This window comes from Pseudorasbora parva, chromosome 16 (genome assembly GCF_024679245.1).
Source record: "Pseudorasbora parva isolate DD20220531a chromosome 16, ASM2467924v1, whole genome shotgun sequence".
In the NCBI taxonomy this organism is placed as follows: Eukaryota; Metazoa; Chordata; class Actinopteri; order Cypriniformes; family Gobionidae; genus Pseudorasbora; species Pseudorasbora parva.
The window spans coordinates 35,742,944-35,766,750 of NC_090187.1; the positions used below are offsets into that span (position 1 = coordinate 35,742,944).

A 23,807-nucleotide genomic window follows, 5' to 3' on the forward strand; every position below is an offset into this window, starting at 1 on the left:
ATGATGAATCATCATGAAAATACCTAAGCTATTTAGTCAAGAAAATGCACGTCATCTGAGTAACACAGCCACATTTCTGACATTTAAAAAAAAAAAAACAGGTCGAACCAGTCTGTCCCAGTCGCACTGCTCACTGCTTTCAGATTTTCAAAAGAGGGAAACGTCAAAGACTTTGGATTCGCAAATTCACCCCGATGGCTAAAAACTGTCCTTTCACTGTGGAGGATCTACAGTGTCCCGTGTGCCGTCAGGTCTTCAACATCCCTGTCACACTGAGTTGCAAACATAGCTTTTGCAAAACCTGCATTCAGACACACTGGAGCTGTACAGGAACACGACAATGTCCTCTGTGCCGCCGTACAGAGCGCTCATCCAGGCCTCCATTCGATCTGACTCTAAAGGTAGCCACGGATGTCTTCAAAAAGAAGCCGGAGCAGTTCATGGTTAAATCGGTGGAGCTTTGCTCAATACACAATGAGGAACTGAAGCTTTTTTGTCGGAAAGATGCAGAACTTATATGTGTTGTTTGTACGTCATCAAGGGGTCACAAAAATCATGAGTACTGCCCGATAGCCGAGGCAACATTGGATATAATGGTAAGAAAACTTATTCTAATCTATATGAAGATGAGTCTTGTCTTTTGTAGCAACTGTGCCCTCCACTAATATTGAATAATGACCCCCCTGAATAGCCCCAGAGTCACTGAAAGTAATGGACTTTCAGTGTCGACTCTGTTGCGGTGTCCGAAATCGCTCACTTGTTTAGCCTTCTGATTGTTTAGTTACTGAATCTCTAATATAAAGTGCATAGCAGTTTAGTGCACTATAAGTAAGGAGTGAATGAAATTAAGTGAGGTGAGGTAATGTAATACACCGCGTCAGAGAACTGTCACAGAAACTGTCACACGCATTTATTTAAACACTTACTTTAGAAATAGAAAACAGTAACAGTGACTTTAGTTTGTAATTACAAATAGGCTTCCTCCATGCTAGCTTTAGTTTAATTGATGGTATTAACACAAATATAGATTCAGTTTCCCATGTTAACCTTGTGATCATATTAAACTAACCATAAATGATAAAAATACTCACATTACGAAGAAATGGTGTACATTAAATCAATAAGTGTACATTATTTTATGTAGGCTATAATATCTTTAAATTCCCTTTTAAGACAACAATCATGTGCATTTAGAGCCATCACTCGACAACAGCTTTTTTCGTGACTTTTCCTCTGTAAAATTATGTATTGGCAACAGATAGGTCGAAACGTTGATAGACACAAGTCATCGCTAATTCGACTAATTTGGATGATCCCGCTGAATGTGTGCGGTTTTAATAAGGGGCTTTGTGTCGGGGGGAAATAAAATAAGTTTGTAACAACTGCAATTTTGTATGATTGCTAAACCTGTTTTGATGTAAAGTAAATGGAGTCGAGAAGTCAATCCCACAGACTCCTACATTGGGAGTCGGGAATCAGAGTCGACTCCAAAAAACCTGGAATCGAATACCCCTAAGCAAAAGATTGTTGAGCTTTACAAAATAGAAAGTAGCTGTAAAACAACACATCCAAAAACTTTTTTGAATGAATGATCAAAAGGATAAACAGTGCAGATTTATTTTCACATCCCCTTTGCTCATACCAAGGGTGCCAATATTGTGGAGGGAACTGTATATATTAGTTTTTTGACTACAGTATGGACGGCCGTTTCTTCCACAAAAGAAAAAAAAATCATGCTTTTGAAAATCATAACTGACATAAAAATAGAGATGAAAAGTCTGGAAAGTTGAGATTTCAACTTCTAACTTTTTACATCTCATAATTTTGAGTATCATAATTATGACTTAGTATGCCATAATTTCGACTTCTCTCAGTATATATTGTTTTCTATGTGAAAATGTACAGCATGTGTCAAAGGTCTCTAGATAAATGGAATTGGTTTATGAATGCCTTTTCCATACACCCTACAGAAAGAGCTCACAACTAGATACAATCCTTTGAAAAATCATCTAACCACCTATGAAAAATTAAAGGAGAGCTTGGAGGAACTGGAAGCATACATACAGGTGAACTGTGTACAAACATACAGCTCCTCAACATAAACTTCTTCATGAATCATCCAGTCCAATGTATGTTATTCTAATTTACAGAAGCAAGCAGCTGAAACTGCTGCAGAAGTAAAACAAGAGTATGAAAAGTTATATACAGTCCTGAGGGAGGAGGAGGCAGCTCGACTCATGGTGCTTCAAAACGAGAGAGACAGCAAGACCGCGGTGGTGAGAGAGAAACTGGAGGAGGTTAATAAGAGCATTGAAGAGCTCTCTGACATCGTCAACTACATAGAACCCATCGTAATAGCAGATGATCTGACGTTTTTAAAGGTCAATGTGCTTTTAAACCATTATTTTTACTTAAAAGTGCTGTGAGCGATGCATATTCCTGAACTTCCTCCTTACCGACTTCAAAGCCCTAGTCTTTTTACAAACCTGCCTGCTAACCTGTCATTCTCAGCTCCCGACAGTGATAAAAACCATATTGATGCCATTAATTTCCTCAATCTTTGTATTTCTTTATAATGTTTGGCTGTGTAAGAGCTGGTTTACAAAGAAAGCCTTGTTTAATCGCCCTGCTTTTTGGCGTAAATTATGTGCGCTTGATGGATTGACTTTGACCGTCTCACGCATAAGTGCCTAATTTTTGAAGGAAGCTCAGGGAGTACTTTTACATTAGCGTTGCGTCTCGAGATTTTAAAGGCAAATACCCCTTCTGTGTGAACTGACCCCAAGCTGTTGTTGATATGAGAAATTGTGATGATGTCAAAACCTGGAAGACTGGTGTGCAAGTCATGTCGAAAAATCGTATTCGCGAGTTAAACGCACACGAACGTCACCACAAAAGTCATAAATACTAGTGGGAAGTTCTGGATTTTCTTTGAGCCCCGATCTTGAGTTGGAGGCGTGTAATAGAGAAACATGGCGGATTTTCTATTTACAGCAATACAGACAGTTGGTCCCAGGAACGCCCCGTCACGTGATGTGAATTTAGCCCGTGGGGGAAAACATTGCCTTAACTTGAAGTTCTACATCCTTCCTAATAATCACACAGAACCGGAAAGGAGGACAAAATGGCTACAAGCAATAAGAAAAAGAACTATCTAGATAGTAATCCTACAAGATTTCTATAGTAATACTTCTGTAATGTTCTCTTACTGTAATGTTCTCTTACTCATACTTTTATAGTATGTCCCTATAGGATTACTATAATATTTTGTCCCAAAATACTACAAGATTCCAATAGTTGTTTTTCATAAGGGATGTCTCATTCACATTAGCGTTATCAGCTGAAGGCTCACTCGCTACGGATGTGAGCCGTGAACCTATGGGGTAGTTCGAGGTCTACACTCAATACAAACTGCAGTCTGTGAGTTAGGGATAACTGTCAGCACAGTCCCTCGGGCAAACTTCGTACTACTGATCACCATTTTACAAAATGATTCATAGTTTGGAGTGAAGCATACGTACAATTGGTAAGTGCCATGGTTTTATGGAGTTATAATATGCAACATATACGAAAGATGATTGAGTTATAGGCTGATATAATGTTACCGCTACAGCTACCGTGATGTCTTACTTGGAGATTTAACCAGATAACAAAATATGTCTGGAAACGACACCTCCAGCCATTTGGTTGAGTCATTGACCCAGTTTTTAATTAAATAAGGGCAATCATAACTTATCGCAGTTTAATTGTGCAATGTAGCCTACCGTTGTCGGTCGGCAGGCGTCAATGACTAGGCAATACGACATTTTTGTCTTTTTGTCAAATACACACAATGTTTGTGGTGTTTTCCCCCACGCCGACTCCACCCTCCCCACGCCAACTGTGACGTAGATGCCGACTGTATGTATAGCATAAATAGAATATAAAAATGTATTTACAGTGGCTTCATAAATTTCTTAATCAGAAGAAAGTGACTTAAACACAACGTCGTGAACACGACTTCCTACCTCGTAAATACAAACTTGCCTAGAGGACTTGAATGCACCATAATTCACCGCTGATTCCCTCGAGATTTTCTTATGGGGTTTTATAATGGTGTTTTTCAATTTATGAGGAAAATAAAGCTTACAGTAAACATAAAATGAAGATACTTTGACGTGTCTACACCGTAAAATGCACACACTCACACCCCACACAATTACTCGTTAGAAACATACGTTTTCAGAAATAAATATAACCGTTTCAAAAATCATGCATTAGGAGCAGTGAGTAGTGAACACATGTAGTGGGCAGTCATTTTTGCTGTGGCATCTCAGGAGCGATTGGGGGTTAGGCGCCTTGCTCAGGGCTTGCTTCCTGCTGGTATTGTGAATTTAACCTTCGGGTTGCAAGTCTGGCTCTCTATCCATTAGGCCACAACTGCCCCAACTAAATAGGTGAGTGTAATTTACATTGCAGAACAAAATTTCAAAGTGTCATCAAGTTATGTTTACCACAGGCTTTATTTTAGTTAAAAGTGCACTATGCAACTTTTCCGTCCGCTAGAGGAAAATTCAAAACGTCTATTCAAAACAAAGGCATAGTTTGATGGCCAAGTTGGAGGTGCAGCATATTGGGACATGTGGTCTTCACCTCACAGCCAGTGGACAATAGAACAGTGGACAATAGGACTCGGGCAGAAATCATGTTCATGGATGAGGTTATTATTGTTACTGTAGTATGAAGCAGAGCAGGACTGTTGTGGAGCTGAGCAAGGCCGCTGTCGCCATTGTTAATAAGATGAACAACACATGCCTCGCGAGCAGTGGGACTTTTATTATGACGGGACACAGTCGCCGGGTGCTATTTCCGCTTTTCCGGTCAGGAGTATGAGATAACGCAGCTCTGTTTATCATATTAGATACATTTAAAATGATGTTATGACGTTACGTGCGTTCGCTCAGTGACACTTGTTCACACTGCTAGAAGTAAATCGCTTCTGCCGAATAATAATGGAAACCGAGGGTAACGCAGATGAAACGCAATTGACAGACGACTCACTAAGACGCTATGCTCTGAAGTGTCCTGGATCCTTGGTTAAAATAGCAATTTTATCACAATTTACAAATAGTTGGAAACATTTGGGATATTGTAAGTACTCAACTGAACAAAATATATAGCACTGGCCTAGTGTTTTTTGGATATTGTACTGCAAAAAACTAAATAATGCACCTTTAAAACTGCAGTCCGTCGTTTTTCCTCTTTGTCGCCATCTCTGTTCGAAAACAGCAATTGCAGGGTATTTGCGGAATTATCAACTTTAAGTGAGTTGTAGTTGAGCTGCAGAGCGCGGAGGAATCCAATGTTTGAGGAGAAAGTGTAGCTGTCAGTTACAGCGCTGGTGTGGATACTGTCATTCGGAATCACAGACTTTACTGTTTAAGTAAGAATGCCATCTGATTCTGAACAGTAAGCAGCTAACATCCACTTTTGTTCTGACCAACTAAGGGGGAAAAATATTGCAATAAATTGCAATGATTAATCGTTTATCATATCAAACCGTGCAAATTATACTTTTTCAAAATTGTTAATGTTAACAGCAGCAGCGTGACTAATTTACGTGAGCATTAGGGCTACCTGTAGTTCAGTTTCCATTTCTGTGCAGTGTTATTTCTAATCGTCATATTATACCAACTTATATAATAATGTGAATAGAGGTGAATTGCTCCTCTCATAGCAAGCACAAAATAATTTAACCTATATAGCACATAACGTAGGGCCTACATAGTAAACGAGAAAGGCACAACAAAGAAAACTCTAAATTAACCGAACAAGTGTGCTACTGTTAAATAGCCTAATTCAACCATTGAAATCTCTTACCTGTCCATCAGAAAAAAAGCTGGAAAAAAAACCTTCAAAACACATCTTTTATCCTTGTTTTCCCATATCGGCCGGTTGAAGTCTCTTTTTTGCTGTAACGTTAGCCATCCCGAAGTCCGAAGACTTTTGCATTTATTACAACAGATTAATCTCCAGTTGTCACTGGTTATTGTCGTTAGAACCTTTTTAGATCCGCCATTAAATTGATAAGTTTAACTACATCAAGTGATATGAGAAAAGGCTATCTCCACCTACACGCCTGCACCGATGCACCTTATTTATGTGTACAAATGTGACGCGATGACGCAAAGATATGCTTGATTTTCCCGCGGAAATCCCCCAAGCGCCTACCACTGGAATTAAAACATTATTACAAGCTTAATTACCTTTGTAAAACGAGCTACGTTGCGTAGTTTTGAGCACTGGCTGGTTATGTACCTGCTAAAATTTATTTTGAATCATTTTTAACCCCAAAAAGTTATGGACAGTAGCTAATAAATGACAAAACCTATAGGAAAGTGAAGGGAACGAGTGACGAATTAGTCTTCCGGGTTTTGATTTCATCCCTGCAAAGCATGGACTGCTCGATGTGTGGGTACGCTCAAAACAACTGACAGGTAGAGAGTGCATCAAAAGCCTTCTGAAAAAGAATCCACTTTTTTTCTTTTCTTTTTTTCTTCTCAGAAAAAAATGATTGGCTGGTTCAAAGGATTCAAATTATGCTAATATCTGTTCATTTTCTTTACCTGCAGGAATGCAAGGAGGCAATAAAACGGTATTGTTAGCAATAACTTTTAAATGAACCAGTCTGTTTTCTCTTTATACACTGAAATCAACAAATCATTCATTTATTATAGGACTAACTGCACTGTACCTGAACCAGAATATCCAACAAGGTTACTTATAGATGTGTCTCAGTACCTGGGATCATTAAAGCACAGGGTCTGGAAAAGAATGGAAAGTGATGTCAGCTACTGTAAGTACACAAATGACTTCTGAATACTTTAAAGTCGGCATGAAACAGATGTTGTAATAGTCTTTTCTTTCCTATTGTTACGTATATCAGAGTGAAATGGCTTCTTGAACAAACATGAAAACATTTAGGATGAAACCTGATTTTGTCCATCAGTAATTGGATTGGCTTATTGTCATTGTGAGTGACAAAAAAGATGGGTCATATAAATCATTTATAATAAATACTGCAATATTTCTTTAAAAATATAAATTGTAATTTTTGGTGAATTTGAAGGGAATGTTATTTCCAAATTGCAATTCTGACATTGTCTATTAACTCTAGTGTTGTTTCAGTGTTGTGACTTGTTTTCTTAGGTGGAATTGTGGAACACAAAATGAGGCATTTAGCGTAATTGTCCAAACTGTCAATTTCTGTAATACAGTGAGTGAATAGACACTGGGGGAAAAACAAACAAAACAATAGTTACTACTACTCTTCATTTCAAGCTTTCTGAAATAAAAGACTTTGTCAGAGCTTATGTCATCTAGCCATCACAAATTGGCCCTTGTCAAACTCGCTCAAATCCTTATGCTTGCCCATTTTTACTGCTTCTAACACACAAACTTTGAGGACAAAATGTTCACCAACTGTCTAATAAATATCCACCCACTAACAGGTGCTGTGATTAAGAGATAATCAGTGTTATTCACTTTACCTGTCAGTGGTCATAATGTTATGCCTGATCATTGTATATAACCCAATGTATGAATGTCTAAAAACCATGGGTGCGTTTCAATCAGCTCTCTAGGTCTTGAAACAGTATATAGTGTTGAATGTGGCCGACTTAACTAGTGCCTTGACTACTGCACTAGGGAGCTGTTGGAGACACACCCCATTAAAATGTACACCAGGAGGTTTGAATGTGTCCTCTAGTATCTGAAAAAATATATGCTACAATTAATTGGTAATGATTGCACTGCTCAAGTACAGTAGGCCTATGAAAAATCACGAAAAGACAACTTTCTGTTTTCATCCTGCTATCTCTCCAGGCTCTGTCAATTTTGATCCAAACACGGCACATCCTAACTTGATCATCAGGGATGAACTCACCACCATCACCTATGGGAAAAAGCAGCAGCTTCCAGATAACCCTGAGCGCTGCACGGGTCACATGACAGTACTCGCTGCTAGCGGCTTCAATTCAGGAAAGCAGCGCTGGGATGTAGAGGTGGCACACAGTAAAGAGTGGTACATTGGAGTGGCACGAATGTCCATAAATAGGAAAACAGCAGTTTTCCCCAGACCGACAGAGGGTTTCTGGGTAATTGCATATAATAAGGAATCCTATTGGGCTCAGACCTCTCCCCGCACTCGACTGACTCTGAAAAAGAAACCACAGATAATCACAGTTGAACTGGACTATGACAGAGGAAAGGTTTCATTCTCTAACGCTGCAGATGGTGCCAGTATTTACACATTTAAAGATAAGTTTACTGAGAGAATATTTCCTTATTTTGCCATTGGGATAAATGAGGGAAACACACTTCGAATCTGTGCACTTTAATGTGTCAGTAATGCGCCATGAATATGTAAATATATTACACACAACTATAAAATACCTTAAATGTCAAGGTCACATTTCACCCAAAATCAGAGGGGGGAAATTAAGCTTATTTCGGGATCATTAAGAGTATGTGCAATTTTGTGAGATAATTTTTTAATCATTATCACCATTCAAGGGGCATTATCGTTTAATTTCCATTACTGTAATGCAGCAGTTTCTACTGTCTGCTTTAATCAGCATTGTTAATGTGAGTTTTTAGTAAGTATGATAAGCTTACCTGTTTTTGCCAGTATTTTAGTTTGTGTCTGGTTTATACAGTATTATACAGTATTCAATATAAATGCGGTTATACAATAAACATTACTGAACTTCAGCTGAGCAGGTTCTATTCATTATTCACTATGTGATGATTATGATATGAAATGATGATTAAAAAAGTGTAGCAGCACAGTATTCTTCATATTCCTTTAAGGATATTTCTATTTCGTAACTATTTACTTGAACTAAATGGTTATTTCTGATTCAGAACATTGCTGGGCTATTTTCAGGCTAAGTATTTCAAGCGCAGAGTATCATCTACCTGAGTCATCTGCAAGTCACACAGGGCAGCCAAAGGCGGCTACTACTACTGTACTTACAGTATTATAAGAAATTTGTCAAACCATGCTTAAATTGACATGGAAAACCCTTTAGATAACATATTAAAATGCATTTTGACACCACTTTGAACTGTACAAAAAAGGCCTCCTGATCAAAGGAAGGTTTTTTTCTTTTCTTTACCACTCAACAGTGGTAGAGAAAAGGAATATGGTAAAGCAAACAATTCAGATTATCTTCTACATAGCATATTAGGATATTTAACCACTGTCTGTCTTATTTTTACAAGGGTGCTCTAAGAAACCTTTAATCATTTGATTATATAATTATGTATGAGTGATTTTATGTTTAGTACAAACTACTATTCATATTCCAGTTCTTCATCAGAAAACTTTTGCTTTCCTTTTCAGTTCATTCAGTTCTGTGATGAAAGACAAACTTCAATAAAATATGTTTATATTGTTTCAGGTTGTGAACAAGAAGTTCATTCATACACTGTAATGATATCACACACAAACAAGTGCAAAACAGATCAATTCTGAGGCCAACTGATGGAAGTTTTAAAAGCATTTTAAGCCATTAGTTAGTGCCACATAATTTCTTGTAATATGACTTGTGTCTATTAGAAGTATTGACCATTGTACTGACTTCTAATGTGTTCAGCATGCAAACCCTCCACTAACTGTCTCCATGGAGCTCACAATGCCACTTCAGTCTCTTATGTCCTCTTGCGGACGGATATACTGTACACACACAGACACCGAGCTGTGTAAGTAGCAGAGTATTAAATGGATCCCAAGCTTTGCTTAGCCTGTGCTTTTTAGAGCTTAATGGGATAACTGAGAAAGATTACATCTGACATCAATAATCAATGCATCAATCACAGAGAGAGAAAGTGGAGCTACTAACTAAGCTCCCAACAACAATTCTGCAAGACATCAATCTTGTAAAAGGATTTCAGACTAGCATCAGGGTCGGTATTTCAAGCTCAGCTTGAGTCATTCATAAACCCACTTTTCATTGTCAGTGCCAGTTGGGAGTATTAAATATGGTTTGATTTTACGTTTTATCTTTATGTTTGTATATTTGCTAACCATTTAGCCATGCCAGTGTGGCTCTGCAATAGATAGCAGCTGTTCTTAGCCGTATTTGGGAACTTACCAGATTCACCTAATGAAGATTAAACTTAAAGCATAGGAATCTTTCTATAAATATTTTAAGTAAATAACCAACACATTTAAATTAAACAGCATTAGATCGATCAAATGTCTCAGACAATGTCAGTTCTCTTTGTCCTTGGCTTTAGTTTTTCTTTGAGATGCCATATCTTTAAGTTTAGAGTCTAGTTTTCTCTGCAGATATGCTTTTTTATTCGGATCCATTGATTTGTCCTTCTGTCCACTTCCTGCATAGAGCACCCCTTCTTTACTTATCCTCATTCTAGCCTGAGTTTTAGCTTTGTCTCCACATCCGTGAACCTAAAAAAGACAATACATTATTTAGAACACATCTTGCATCAAAAATGACTAGTTTAAATGCTTTAAATATTTTAAAGGGATGTATTTTTTTTTTTTTTTTTTTACTATTTCATGGCTATTTTCAACCCCCTCTCTCTAGTGTTTTTTAATTGTATGACATGGTTAAATGTTTTTTTGTGAAATTGTGAAACATTTTGAAATGAAAAGAAGCACTTCTGGAACATTATTAAAAAAGAACTTCATTTGCATTGGCATTTGTTTCTGATGTTGGGTGATTTGTGTTTATAATTAATAGCATATAACCAGCTTCCTCTATATTACATCATCTTGACTGTACAGGCCATATTTCTGATTACTGAATACAGTGAATTTAATAAATAGTTAATTTAGACTAAGTTCAGAAAGTTACAGTTATCAGTGAACATTATCTTAAAAGATAAAGGAAAATATAGTTCTTCATATGACCCCTTTAATATAAAATATAAAGCAAGTTGTACCTCAGGTATATGGTGACTCAGACAGTATTGTCTGTTACAGAAGAGGCAGAGCTGCCCTAGTGTGAGGACGCTTGCTTTACACTTCACAAAACCACACACACTTTCAGCTTTAACCACAGAATCAATGAGAGCGTCAAAATCATCATCAGCTGTGGCAGCTGCAGCTATATCCATGACTCCTGCTTTTATCTTAGTGTTTCCTGTGAAAGAAAGACCATGATGAGTAACAGAGAATGAAAGTATCAAAAAAGATTACACTTTAAGATCGAGATCACAAACCTTTGGAAGTTCCTTTAGGTTTCTTAACAGGCTGGCTTTTACTAGCATTTAAATCTGGTTCAAGTTTTATACTCTGCTGTTTTTTCTTCTCTCGTTTCTCCTGCTCCCGGCGCATTCGTTCCAAATGTAGGCTTTTCAGATCAACAGCTGGCTGTGAGGAAGCTTTTTCTGATTCTTCTTGTAGTTTTGCTGTTGCACATTCAGTCATGTCTGGTTGTTCAGGTTCCTTTACAGGCTTTTCTGGCTCTGATGGAGTCTGGGACACAGTTATGCGACGGTTTTTCCCTTCTCCCTGGCTCTCATGCCTCAATCCCATTTCTTCAGAAAGCTCATGGACCAGTAGACGCTCGTGGGAATTTAGCGTGGAAGGGAACTGTAGTTCTGTCTTGTTCGGGTCTTTCAGAAAGTTCAGAAGCTGCTCCTGTATCTCTTTTCTCTTATTTTGTGTCTGATTGGCATCTTTGGGTTTAGAATGGAGTGAATTGGTGTTTTTATGTTGATCTGGCTGAACACTAAACTGACTCGCTCCACTACTTTTATTGTTTACGCTTTTTTTGTGTTCTTGCTCTGCTTTCTTGCCTTGGTTCTTGGGCTTCTGTTTTGCGGACATAGCATCTTTGGCGCTGATCTGTTTGTCCTTTTCATCACGGATGTAATTCTGTGGCACACAGTCTTCTAGGTACTCAAAGCCAGTACGAACTTCTCCGTGTTCAGACATATAGTCAACTAGGGATTTGAGGAAATCGTGCTTTCGAACCGTCTGAGAATCGCACACTACCGTGACCTGCCGTCTGGCACGAGTCACAGCCACATTGATCCTTCTGTCTTCAGCAAGAAATCCAACCTCGCCTTTGGGGTAAATGCAAGACAATTAATTTCTCAAGTATGTTCACATCTTTGAATAAACTGATGCATTTTATATGTCAAAGATTCGGAATGTCAGGAGGGTAAATAAATGGATAAATGTAGATGCAGCAATAATTTAGATCTGGCTTACCTTTCCTGTTGGATCTGACCAAGGACAACACCACTGCCTCCTTCTCTCTGCCCTGGAAGCCATCAACAGACTTGATCTCCAGCTCTGTATATTTATGGGACAGTTTCTGCCTCAAAAGATCCACCTGAAACAGAAAAATGTGTGAATCACATTCCTAATGAAACAGCAGTGTAATACTAACGAAGGCATTGCTTTGCACAGACATGTAAAAAGAGAGCATGTGTTGTTTTTTACACAAGTACCTTTAAAAGTATCTCACCTGGAGATTATAGGGCGCAATAACTGCAATGTCTTTGACTTGAACTCCAGCCTCAGTAAGAGCTTTGATATGAAGAGCCACAATGTCTACTTCTCCTGTGAAGAGAAAAGTTATCAATCACTTATCAATTTATTTACCACAACATGAATATTCGTCATCAGCCTGCAAAAGCCAAATCTTTGGTCACTCGTGCAATGCCAAATGTTGATTTCATTGGGGCCAACAGTGCAAATATTAGGCTGTGGACACTGTAAATCATGCTTTGTTCTCTGAATAGTCTACCTATACTGTATTTCTCACATCCATTGGACTTACGGTGTGGAGATGCCCCAAAGAAGCTTAACACCCACACTGTTGTTCCCAGAGTGAAGAACAGTGGTGGATCAGAGATGGTTTGCACTGCTATATCATGGCTTTGCCTACTGTGCATTATGTGCATGTCACGGTCAAGGACTACCAAACAATACAAGCACCTAATGGTTCAAACATTGTACCCTGAAGGGTTGCCATATATGAGCATGATAAAGCACCAATACACAAAGCAAGACTTGAGACAGAAAGGTTTGATGAACATGAAAGAGAAGTTTAATCTCCTTTCATCGCCCATCGCCAGCAGTCACCTAATCTAAATATTTTTCAGCCCCTTTAGGCGTTTTGGAGGAGCAAGTAAGAAAAAATGTTTTCCTCCACCAGCATCACATAGTGACCTGGCCACTGTTCTAGAAGAGGAACATCTCAAAATCCCTCTGGCCACTGTGCAGGACTTGCATCTGTCAATCGCAAGATTAATTGATGCTATATTGCCCGCAAAAGGAGGCCATACACCATAGTAATAAATTATTATGTTTTAAAACCAGGTGTTTCCATTTCATTATTCAACTCCTGTATTATATTAGATATATTAAGTGATATAAGGATGAGGTTGTATTTGGAGCTGATAACAACCTTGATTGCCTTTGGACTGCTCATCGGTGTCCTCCATCTCATTCAGGCCACAGCCTGCAGTGTCAATAAGCAGAAGAGGAATTCTGGTTTCCTCAACATCAGCAACACCAGCAAGGTCTCTGTTCAAGAGACAATCAAATATCTTCATATATATTTTCTCGGTATTACCTCAACACAAGTTAGCTAGCAAACTTAAAATATGCATACAACATAAATAAATAAAACACTCTCTAAAAGACAACAGTACTGAAGGGACAAATTAGGAAAAATTAATTAAAGACACACAATAAAAAGTTTTTTATAAGGCCACTATGACCTACCTTTAAAATACAGTAAATTATATTTTTTTATTATTTGTATTTGTACGTTAAAATGTTATTTTATTACATATTATTATTTGTAAATTTTCTTGAACATGACAAAAAGTGCTAAATAAACTGTTTAAAGGTTTTCCCCAGAAACTTCAAAAATATTTTACACACCTAAGCAAATGTTTCTCCACTGAAGGGTGTGCGAACAGCTTTCCCTGATACATCTGCTCTGAAGCCCACTGCATGATGGCACTGTTCATACGGTACTGAGTGGTCAGCATTCGAACCACTGAGTCTCCGTATTTCTTTATTAGCCTCTCCATTAAACTGACAGACAGGCCTTTAGATGCAGCACTGTGAAAGATAAAGACAAATATCATTTATAACATAGACAACTTTGTATCTATTATGGGAGTACATTTTCAACTAAATGTAAGTCATACTTAAAGGCCGGGTTTTACTTAAAGTAGGACATTTAAGTAGCTTTTATGAATATGCTTTTGAAAAAAACATTACTGGTGTGCAAGACAAAACAATGGCACCGACATATACGTCATATGTTTCTGTTAAGACATGCATTTTAGCCTGGGACTACGCTTAAGCCATGTCTGAGAAACCAGGCAAAAGGTACATAAAGCTAATCAGAAACATTGACCAAAAATATTTAAATATATATTTCCTGAAATGAAAATGTTAGAGCCCACCAAGAAAGGATACCATAAAACAAATAATTCACAACCTTAAGATTCACCATAAACCAAATAATTCACAACCTTAAGACATTTCCTTTTCCTTCATACCTCTGTGATTTGATCGTGGGCGGCAGCTGTTTGTAATCCCCAGCCAGTATGCATTTGCGTGCTTTGAGCAGAGCGATCCAACAGCTGCTCTCTAGAGCCTGAGCACACTCATCTATCACCACCAAGTCAAAATGATCTTTAGGAAGATGTTTGAGAGGACCTTCATCAGAGGCTCCTATATTACACAAATCAATCATATTTGAGTTTAAATTAGGCATAAACAAACAAACGTTTCCTGAAATAAAATGAATGACAGTTAGGAAAGGTTTACTTACCAGTGTTCGTTGCTAGAATTACATGGGCTCTTTTCAGAATCTGAGAGATAGCCGTTTCCTCCCTGGTCCTCAGTTCTCGCCGCAGCTCCCCGATTTCCCGTTTCAGATTGCTCCGTTGGCCTTTGTCCCGAGCCTTCTTCATTTCATTCTGTCAATGCATTTAATTTGTTCTATTATGACTGTAGTACAACACAGTTTAACAGATGGCCCCATATCATATTTGATAACACTTCATGTCAACAATTGAATGTCACCGTCGCCAGGGCTTAACATGAACTTTTTTTGCTCACCAGCCACTGTGGCTAGTGGTTCTCCAAAGTTACTAGCCACTCAGCATTTTCACTGGCCACAATTTTGACATTGATGCCATGGGTAAAACCTGCCATATAAATATTTTTAATATCTCATAACTTGGCAGCAGGTATATTAGGCTGCGGTCACTTTAAGACCAGATGCACAGATCCATTATACTGTTGCACGTTTTCTATCTTAACTGTTTTCGTTCACTTAAAACATAACTGACTGTGTTTATGCGAATACTCGCTAAGAGCGGCATTTTGACATTATTTTGTGTGTATTTAACTGTTTAAGCTCAATAATAAATAAAAAATAAATAAAATTATTAAGAGAGGTGGCTTTATATGCACGCACTTTGGGTTCAAGCCCTAGCCTAGAAATCTAGACGCACCCTAGCGGCAGCAAATTTAATCTGCCCGCAAGTGTCGTCTAGGAACTCTCAATACCCTTCTGAGCTGTATTCCTCTCAATCTGGACGGGCCAATCACATCGTGTATAGAGTCGGCGGGCGGGGCCATAATGACGGCGGCCGAGTTGTGTTTGCGTGCTTCTAGTAACCACAGAAACTGGCGAACGGCGGCGGTCTTTCGAATCAGCTTTGACTGCGATTCTGGAAGACTTGGAGTTAAGCTTTTCTCTGAGAAAAGAACAAAGAACGGCACTGAAGTCATTCTTAAAAAGGGATGTGTTCGGAGTTTAGCCGACCGGATACGGTGAATGTTTAATCTATCAACAACCTCTGTTTCACCTTCATTGCTCTGGTTGGTGTAGCGCTATCCTATCGCGTCCAGAGGGAGTTTGAAAGACAACCGTTTATCCCGCCCCTCAGATTGAGCCCTGTCAATGGTGAGTTTCCAGACCAAACATCTTGATGTGGGTCTGGCTTGTCAGGCTATTCAAGCCCTGCTATAATATCAACAATATTCATATGTGAGAGGGGAGGCATGTGTGTAACTCGCTGTCAGAGATAAGAGAGCGAGAAAGCACAGCTGATATCGCATATATCTATTCTGCAGAAAAGTAGTATTGGAAGCATTATAGACATTCAGTATTGATATTTATAGAAAAATCTATATTTTCTATAACACTACAATGCACTTAGTTTATTACCTTTTTTAAAGACTATTAAAAAAAATTATATATAAAATTCAACCAGCTACAGTGGCGAGTAGGAGTACTGCGTTACACGCCACTGCTGACACATTTGGCGGGTTGGCGGGTACTAATGTCAAGGCCTGACCCTCGTAATAATTCATCAAAATAACTTCCCTCCCTCTTACAACATCTCTTCTCTGATGACACGTTTACTGGAGAAAGGGCAGGACAACCTGTCATTTATATGAGATTACAGCAATAGCAAACCACAATCAATTCTTGATTGACCCGCATTACATTTTTTCTTGTTCAAGAAGCCATTTGACTCATATGTCTGAATAGGGAAGAAAAGTCACTTAATGTACCTAACCCCTAACCTAACATACTAATAATAATATACATTTTTGTGAAATGTTTTGGTTGAAAAAAGTGCTTAAATAACTACATGATTTGGGGTTAATTGTATGCAGTTATGTCTAATTTATGGTTATTACTACAGTAACTACATGTGACCTGTAACAAGGACACATTAAAATAAATTGTTACCCACTTTTTGGGGCCAATGAACCAGTTAAATGGGCAATTTAAAACAATTATGAGAAATCAAAATCTTACAAAAGCTTTGTCCATGTCCTTGCGAATATCAGAAATGATGTTTGTGTTGTCACTGTGTGCAAGGACCGCATCCAGCGAGTGCTTCTGAATCGATTCGAGCAGACGGGCTGGGTGACCCAATCTTAAAACCTTGACCTTGTTCTTCACCAGACGCTCCACCAAGTTATCAACAGCCACATTGGAAGGAGCACAGCAAAGGATCTGTTAACATTTACAAAGATGTTCATCAAAATACCATATATATAAACACTACATCAAATAATTCATACCGTAATTATCCAAATTTAGAGTCTGATATATTTCTTACCTTTTGTTCTTGTTTTACTGCCTGCAGGATTACTTCAACCACTGTAGTGGTTTTGCCAGTCCCTGGTGGTCCATGTATGATCGCAACATCTTTTTGAGATATTGCAAAGGACACAGCCTCTTTCTGAGAATTATCTAACCCAGAGTTGCAAAATTCCAAAGCATCTGCAATAAACAAAATGTAAAAAGACTTAAAACCCCACTGGACAAGGCAGGGTGATTTTCCTGGAACAATGCTGTATTTTAGATACCCTTTCATGTCTCACATCATGTATATGCTTACGTTGATGTGCTAATATCCCTGGTTCTGAGTAACCAAAGAGGACACTGATCAGGTGAGATGCAGGACCACTGCTGTATCCATTTAAAGATTTTAAGGCACTGCAAGAAGGTAATGTATCACATACGCATCAACAATTTCATGTGGAAAACATAACAACATTAATAAACCTGTTCATGCAGAGCATATTTCATCAACACAGATGATTTTATGTACTACTGTAACAACACTTTTTTGGGGGGAAGAAAAAAAATCAGTACAAGTAAGTATTTAATGATACTATCTGTATGAACTGATAAATGCACATACTTTGACAGTCGTCTATAGGTCACATTATTTGCCAGCTTCATGAGATTGTAGAGTCCATCTCTGTCCAAGTTAATACCATCCTGTGTATCATCAAAAGCCACTGTGATGGACGCCTGGGTAACACGTGTAACCACACCCGAGCCCAATTGAGATGGCTGACCTTGACCTTCTGACTGATACAAACCTATAATGTCGCCTATAAACAAAATACAAAAGAGAGCAAGTAATAATAGTATATAATATTTGAGTTAACATGTGTAGTGGTTCACTGCTCAGAGCCTTCATTGTTGTATGTATAATGTTACATTAGCAGTTTTTTTGCACAGAATGTCTCACCAGATCCAAATGTATTGCTGGGAAGAACTGAGGGTCCTATAATTTTCCTGGGTTCAAAAACCACTAGACGTCTGCCATACATGCCAGTATGTTGGCTTCCAATTTGAAGTTTCATCAGAAACACTCCTTTATGCTGAAGATTCTTGGGAGATAAATTCTCCTGCCATGCTCTGAGATTAGAAACAATTGTCCATAGTTCACTAATACATTTGGGCGTAACAAATCAATGGCTACATAAATACACGTCTAGAACAATTGTAGAACAGTGAGACGCATGCTATTTACCGTGTTTCTTCTAATTCAGCCTCTTTCTCTTCCTGCAGGAGCTCGAGGGTCTTGGAAACGAAGTTTTCAACCTCCATAGTTATAAAATCAACTCGAAGGGTTAATAAAAAATAATCTTGAAATCCTTACACTTGTTATTTGCAACGTATCTATTGAACATTCAATAAGTCCAAAAAAAAAAATTCCTAAGTGACACCGGTGTTTGTGTGTGTATGAGGCTGTCATGTCTGTTTGTATATTACAGCGCATGCACTAGAATGGGTCCGTCTCTAAATTCAATCCCAATCTGTACAGAAGATCCAGGCAGTATAATTCCGTCACGAACAGAAATAGTATGCAACTATTAAAACATAGAACGACTACAAAATGATTTCAAGTATATAATGAACTTTTATTGCATACAACAAGATAGGAAATTATGAACAGTTTACGACTAAATTGATGCGGAACTGATATTTCCCTTGGGGAGGAATATTGTTGTTGCACCGGTCATGCTTTGGGAGAACGATGGAATGTCAACGGTGAAGATCTACATTTAGTCTTACTCGTTTTGCCTTCAGTTGGATATCTAGAAAGCTAGTATATAGCAAATAATGGCTCGGGTGGTAAAAGTTTTTCGGACTATAAGAAATCACTGGAAAAAGTCCACATTAGCTGTGTGTGTGCTGTCATATGGAGGACACTGGTTGTATGGAAAGCACTGGTTTGTATTTTCTATCTATCTATGTATATTTGTGTTTCTTTCTATATTTTTTCTATCTGTCTATGTATATTGTATGTATATTATCTATCTATCTATCTATCTATCTATCTATCTATCTATCTATCTATCTATCTATCTATCTATCTATCTATCTATCTATCTATCTATCTCTCTGTCTGTCGATCTATCTTTTAACTCATTTGATGTATTTATTAATTATAATACTTTTTCACAGTGACAGTGTGTTGCGACGAGAAGCATGTATAGAAGCCAGGGTGAGGCTTATATTTATAAAGAACTTTTTTCTCCAGTTAAATATCCGATTTGTTTAAAGTAATAATGTCCAGAACCCTACGGTTCCCTACATTGAAATATTTTGTATCTCATGATTTCACAGGAATTTGGTCATCAGATAATTGGACCCCAGGAGCATCTGAAGAAAGCCACAGTCATTTTGAATCCTGCTGCCTGTAAAGGGTACGATTATATGCTGATTTATGTCCCTCACTGTGTCATAAATCAGTTTCGGTTTTTCATAGATTTTTTTAGCCATGTCAGTGTGTTTGCATTATCATAGTTGCATTTCCTCTACAGAAAAGCCAATAGTTTGTTTGAGAAGAATGCAGCTCCCATTTTACACTTGGCTGGTATGGAGGTTAAAGTTGTGAAGGTATAATTTTATGCCATGTCCTTTTATTTTTGCTTTGTTTTTTAAATTTTTTTGGAATGCATTTTTTAAACATTTTGATTGCTTGCAATCTGTTGTTCTGTCCTGTAACAGACTGATTATGAAGGCCAGGCAAAAAAGCTCATGGAATTGATGGAGCAAACAGACATGCTGATTATTGCTGGTGGTGATGGGACATTACAGGAGGTACAAAACAATATTCATAAAGTGGTTTCTGACAACTAGAGCACATGGACATGTTTTCATGCTTTGTATGTCACACAGGTGATAACTGGCCTACTGCGCAGAGCAGATGAGGTAGTTATTTGTAATAAATACAATTTTGATACTTTGTTATATTGAACATTTCAATGTTTTCTGAATTTGAACTACTGTAACCACAGGAAAACTTCAGTAAAATACCAATCGGTTTCATTCCTCTGGGTTCCAGTAACTCCCTAAGTCAAAGTTTGCACCTAGTTTCAGACAACAAAGTACAGTAAGTCTCATGATTTCACTTCACAAAGACAATTATTTGGCAAAATGTTTGTTGTGATCAAATGTAATTCGATGTTTCTGGATTTTCAGGCATATTACCTCAGCAACCCTGTCAATACTGAAAGGAGAAACGGTTCCACTGGATGTTCTGCAGATAAAAGTGAATTTGACCGGCAGAGCTCAAGATTTGACAGCATTGACTATTTTCATTCTTTCACACAGTGTGTAATTCTGTTCTTAGGGGGAGAAGGAGCAGCCAGTGTTTGCTTTATTAGGCTTACGTTGGGGTGCATTTAGAGATGTCGCTTCTTCTATTAGCAAGTATGCTTCTGCTTCATTTTTTAATTACAGCATAACTAAATACAAAATGCGAATGTGTATTTCTAACGTGATTTAATTTGATTCTTCCTTATCAAGATATTGGTACCTTGGCCCCTTGAAAACGAGAGCTGCACATTGGTTTAGTAGTCTTAGGGTGAGTGCAGTCGTTGACTGTGATCATATTTCAGTTACAGTGAGTAGTGGATTAATCAGACTATCTTCTCTCCTACAGGAGTGGCCACAGATTCACAAGGCGTCCCTGTCATTTCTGGCTCCTGTACCTCGTCCACCTGACCTGTCCACTGAAATACCACCCCGGCCAAACCTCCTCTACCGAATCTACCGCAGACTCAATAACTACTGGAACCCACCGATAGAAGGTTTTAAATCATTTTTACAAATATGAATTTATACAGAACATAGCCTATGAATTAGGGCTGGGCATTGACACAAATTTCACGTGTCAGTTTGATTCGGATGCTTGCGATTCAAAACTGATTTTGATTCAGTTTAATTAGGTATCGGTTAATTTTTATATATCTGATACAGTACATGATAATCTTTCTGAAATAAAACCACATCTCTTTCAACTAATGCTGTAAACTTTACAGGGAACCCTGTCAACTGGTACATAACTCTAATATTGAATGTTAAGTTAACAACTGATTTGTAGACAAACATTTAACATTATAATAACTTTTTAATGACATAATTATTGGTAAATTCTAATTAGTTTTTATATACATTTTTAAATGGTGGCTATCATACAAAATAATTTGCAATTAATTAAACATTAAATATTAAATAAAAGATTAAATAAAAATCTAATATGTAACAGCCTATAGTCCATATATTTAGCAAAATTCTCCTCTCTAGAACATTGTGCTATCATTAATTTTAGCACGGTTTCCTTTTCAACACACTTTCTGCTGTTCATTCATGTTTATTTCAAATTATAGGTAGTAGTAAAGAGGAAGAGATGATTGGCTCACATGCGGTTTAAACTGAGGCGGGTTCAGCGATCTGTCACACTACATTAAAGAACACCAAAATCACATTTATTGTTTGAATTTGTTATAAAATTGACAGAATTCAATGAAAGCTGAAACTTTTTCATATCAAAAGTTAAAAAAAAAAGGCAGTAAGCTTAATGTGATTTATGAAAACCGACTCAAATTGATTCTTGGGATTTAAAGGTAGGGAAAGCAATTTCGGAGAGGTTAACACCGCGCCACCCTCAAAATGAGAATTGATTAAAATGTCAAAATCTATATTGTCTCAAAACAGGTTCGGACTTATTGCTAAGCAGACCAGGGCAATTATTGTGTATCTGTGTATATAACTAGCATTTAATTCTTGTTTGAATCCGTGTGTGTTGGTAGCGCCACCGGAAGAGCCCGAGCCAGAGCGATGGGAGAGCAAAGAGATTTCCACGATGGAGCTCTCAGTTATCACACACAATAAGAACCCTGTGAAGAGAGTGAGTACTGACATTGTACTCTTTATTGGAATATTTTGTATATCTAAATGTAATACAGCCTTGAGGTTTTGTCCTGATGTTATTGTCTACTGTCTTCAGCGTGTGGACGATTCTATGCTGATAACTCTGGACCCAGACTCCCTCACAGTTGGTCAGTTCATCACTGAGGGGTGAGTGGCGTTCACAAGAAAGCAGTATTGAATCAGTTGCACTTTTGCATTTCTGCTGAACTATTCTGACTTCTATTACTTTTATATAAAAATCACCATGAAACAGAAGTTGTGGTTGTATTTTCTTCCCTATTGTGACGAATATCTGAGTAAAATAGTCATCAGAATAGATAGTTATTCTGAGAGAAGGCAGTTATTCTAAATAAAGATTACAATAGCACAAAAGTTATTATGTGGACAGGATAAATAATTTATAATAAGCACTGCAGTATTCCATAAAACATAAGAATTGTCCATTTTTGTTTCATGGTCAATTTAAATAAATCATGTATTTTCCAACATTTATTTATTTTCAGTAAAATATAATTAATAATAAACATAGCTTTTTGTGTGAGATAAAATGCTAGTTTGTATTGTATTTTGAATGCTTAATGATTATATGTTTTTAATTTGCCATCTGAACTTTTATAACGTCTTTTATAACCCCTAAAGAATCAATTTGTGGACATTAATGAATATTGACTTATGCCATGCAGGACTAAGAAAGCAGTCAACCCAATGGAGTCCATAGAAAATACTTTGCAGTTAGAAGCCAGTGCTGCCTGTCTCAATCTCCCAGAGGTCAGTATATTTTTGGAACCGATTTTTCACAATTGTTCTAAGCTGTGATACAGTCGTTTTCATCTATTGCTTTTCTTCTCCTGTCCACAGGAGGGTGCTGGATTTTATGACATTGACAATGAGGAATATGAGGCAATGTCTGTGGAAGTGAGACTGTTGCCACGGAAACTGAGGTTCTTTTGCAATGCAGAGCGCAGAGAGCAGCTTGCACAGGCTCAGTGATGATAGTGCCGTGATAATGGTGGTTATGTAATGAATTCTGGAGAGGACTGCTGATTCTTTGAGACGTTTTCATAAAACTACAAAAGAGAAACTGGAAAACAAACCAGTGGAGTCAAATGACCTTTGAGTTGTCATAAATCATCACTCGCTAACTGAACAACTTGTGTTCTGTGGACCTTAAAGGGATAGTTCACCAAAAAGTGAAATTAGTCACCCTCATGTCGTTCCAAACCTGTAAGACTTTCATTCATCCTCAAAACATATATGATGATCTTTTTGATTAAATCTGAAAGCTTTCTGTCCCTCATATAGACAGTTACACAACTCCCATTTTTAAGCTTCAAAAAGTTCATAAAGAGATTGTAAATCAGATTTCATTAAAATATCTTCACCTGTCTTTCGAGGATGAACGAAAGTCTTGCGGGTTTGGAACAACGTGGAGGTGAGTAATTGACAAGTTTTTAGTTTTTGGGTGAAGTAATCCTGTAATGAAAAGGCAGTTTAAAGTGTTAAAGTAAGTTTATGTCTCATAAATGTTGGGTTTTTTTAACAGCATGGATGAGGTTGTCATACTGTTATTAACTTATTATAGTCCAGAGTGGTTATTTGAGAGATTTTTTTTGAGAGTGCAAACATGTCTCTAGAATTTGCTTAAGAAATAATACATGATACTGTAAATATTTGACCAGATAAGGACCAAGAAATAAAGACATTATCAACCTCTTGTTTTTAAAGACTTTTCCATGCGTTTTTGATGTTTTAGGTTATTTGGTTTTTTACTACCTC

At 37.6% G+C, this 23,807-nt stretch overlaps 3 protein-coding genes across 4 annotated transcripts; 2 read left to right on the forward strand and 1 right to left on the reverse strand.

Annotated features, from left to right (window-relative positions):
* The first annotated feature begins 148 nt into the window (after window positions 1-148).
* On the forward strand, window positions 149-8,829 carry LOC137043958 (zinc-binding protein A33-like). 2 transcript variants are annotated; one of them, XM_067420528.1, is made up of 6 exons: window positions 149-596; window positions 1,971-2,066; window positions 2,151-2,381; window positions 6,612-6,634; window positions 6,717-6,835; window positions 7,864-8,829. In XM_067420528.1, the coding sequence occupies exons 1-6, from the start codon at window positions 195-197 to the stop codon at window positions 8,376-8,378; spliced, it is 1,386 nt and encodes a 461-aa protein (XP_067276629.1). In that variant the 5' UTR covers window positions 149-194; the 3' UTR covers window positions 8,379-8,829. The 2 variants fall into 2 exon arrangements, with proteins under 2 accessions (XP_067276629.1, XP_067276630.1); XM_067420529.1 differs by having other exon boundaries at window positions 2,154-2,381.
* Window positions 8,830-9,414: 585 nt separating this feature from the next.
* Window positions 9,415-18,619, reverse strand: ighmbp2 (immunoglobulin mu DNA binding protein 2). Its single transcript, XM_067420532.1, has 15 exons — window positions 18,340-18,619; window positions 18,055-18,224; window positions 17,719-17,914; window positions 17,413-17,510; window positions 17,131-17,294; window positions 16,824-17,024; window positions 14,817-14,964; window positions 14,542-14,716; window positions 13,913-14,095; window positions 13,431-13,549; window positions 12,486-12,580; window positions 12,227-12,350; window positions 11,230-12,078; window positions 10,951-11,150; window positions 9,415-10,453 (listed from the first exon to the last, which is right to left on the reverse strand). The coding sequence occupies exons 1-15, from the start codon at window positions 18,414-18,416 to the stop codon at window positions 10,256-10,258; spliced, it is 2,997 nt and encodes a 998-aa protein (XP_067276633.1). The 5' UTR covers window positions 18,417-18,619; the 3' UTR covers window positions 9,415-10,255.
* Window positions 18,620-18,790: 171 nt separating this feature from the next.
* Window positions 18,791-23,740, forward strand: agk (acylglycerol kinase). The gene is made up of 15 exons (XM_067420533.1): window positions 18,791-19,042; window positions 19,278-19,317; window positions 19,440-19,519; window positions 19,637-19,712; window positions 19,824-19,916; window positions 19,995-20,027; window positions 20,114-20,208; window positions 20,298-20,367; window positions 20,449-20,528; window positions 20,625-20,682; window positions 20,761-20,908; window positions 21,911-22,008; window positions 22,108-22,178; window positions 22,715-22,799; window positions 22,890-23,740. Exons 1-15 carry the CDS (start codon window positions 18,933-18,935, stop codon window positions 23,019-23,021), a joined length of 1,269 nt encoding a protein of 422 aa, XP_067276634.1. The 5' UTR covers window positions 18,791-18,932; the 3' UTR covers window positions 23,022-23,740.
* The last annotated feature ends 67 nt before the right edge of the window (window positions 23,741-23,807 follow it).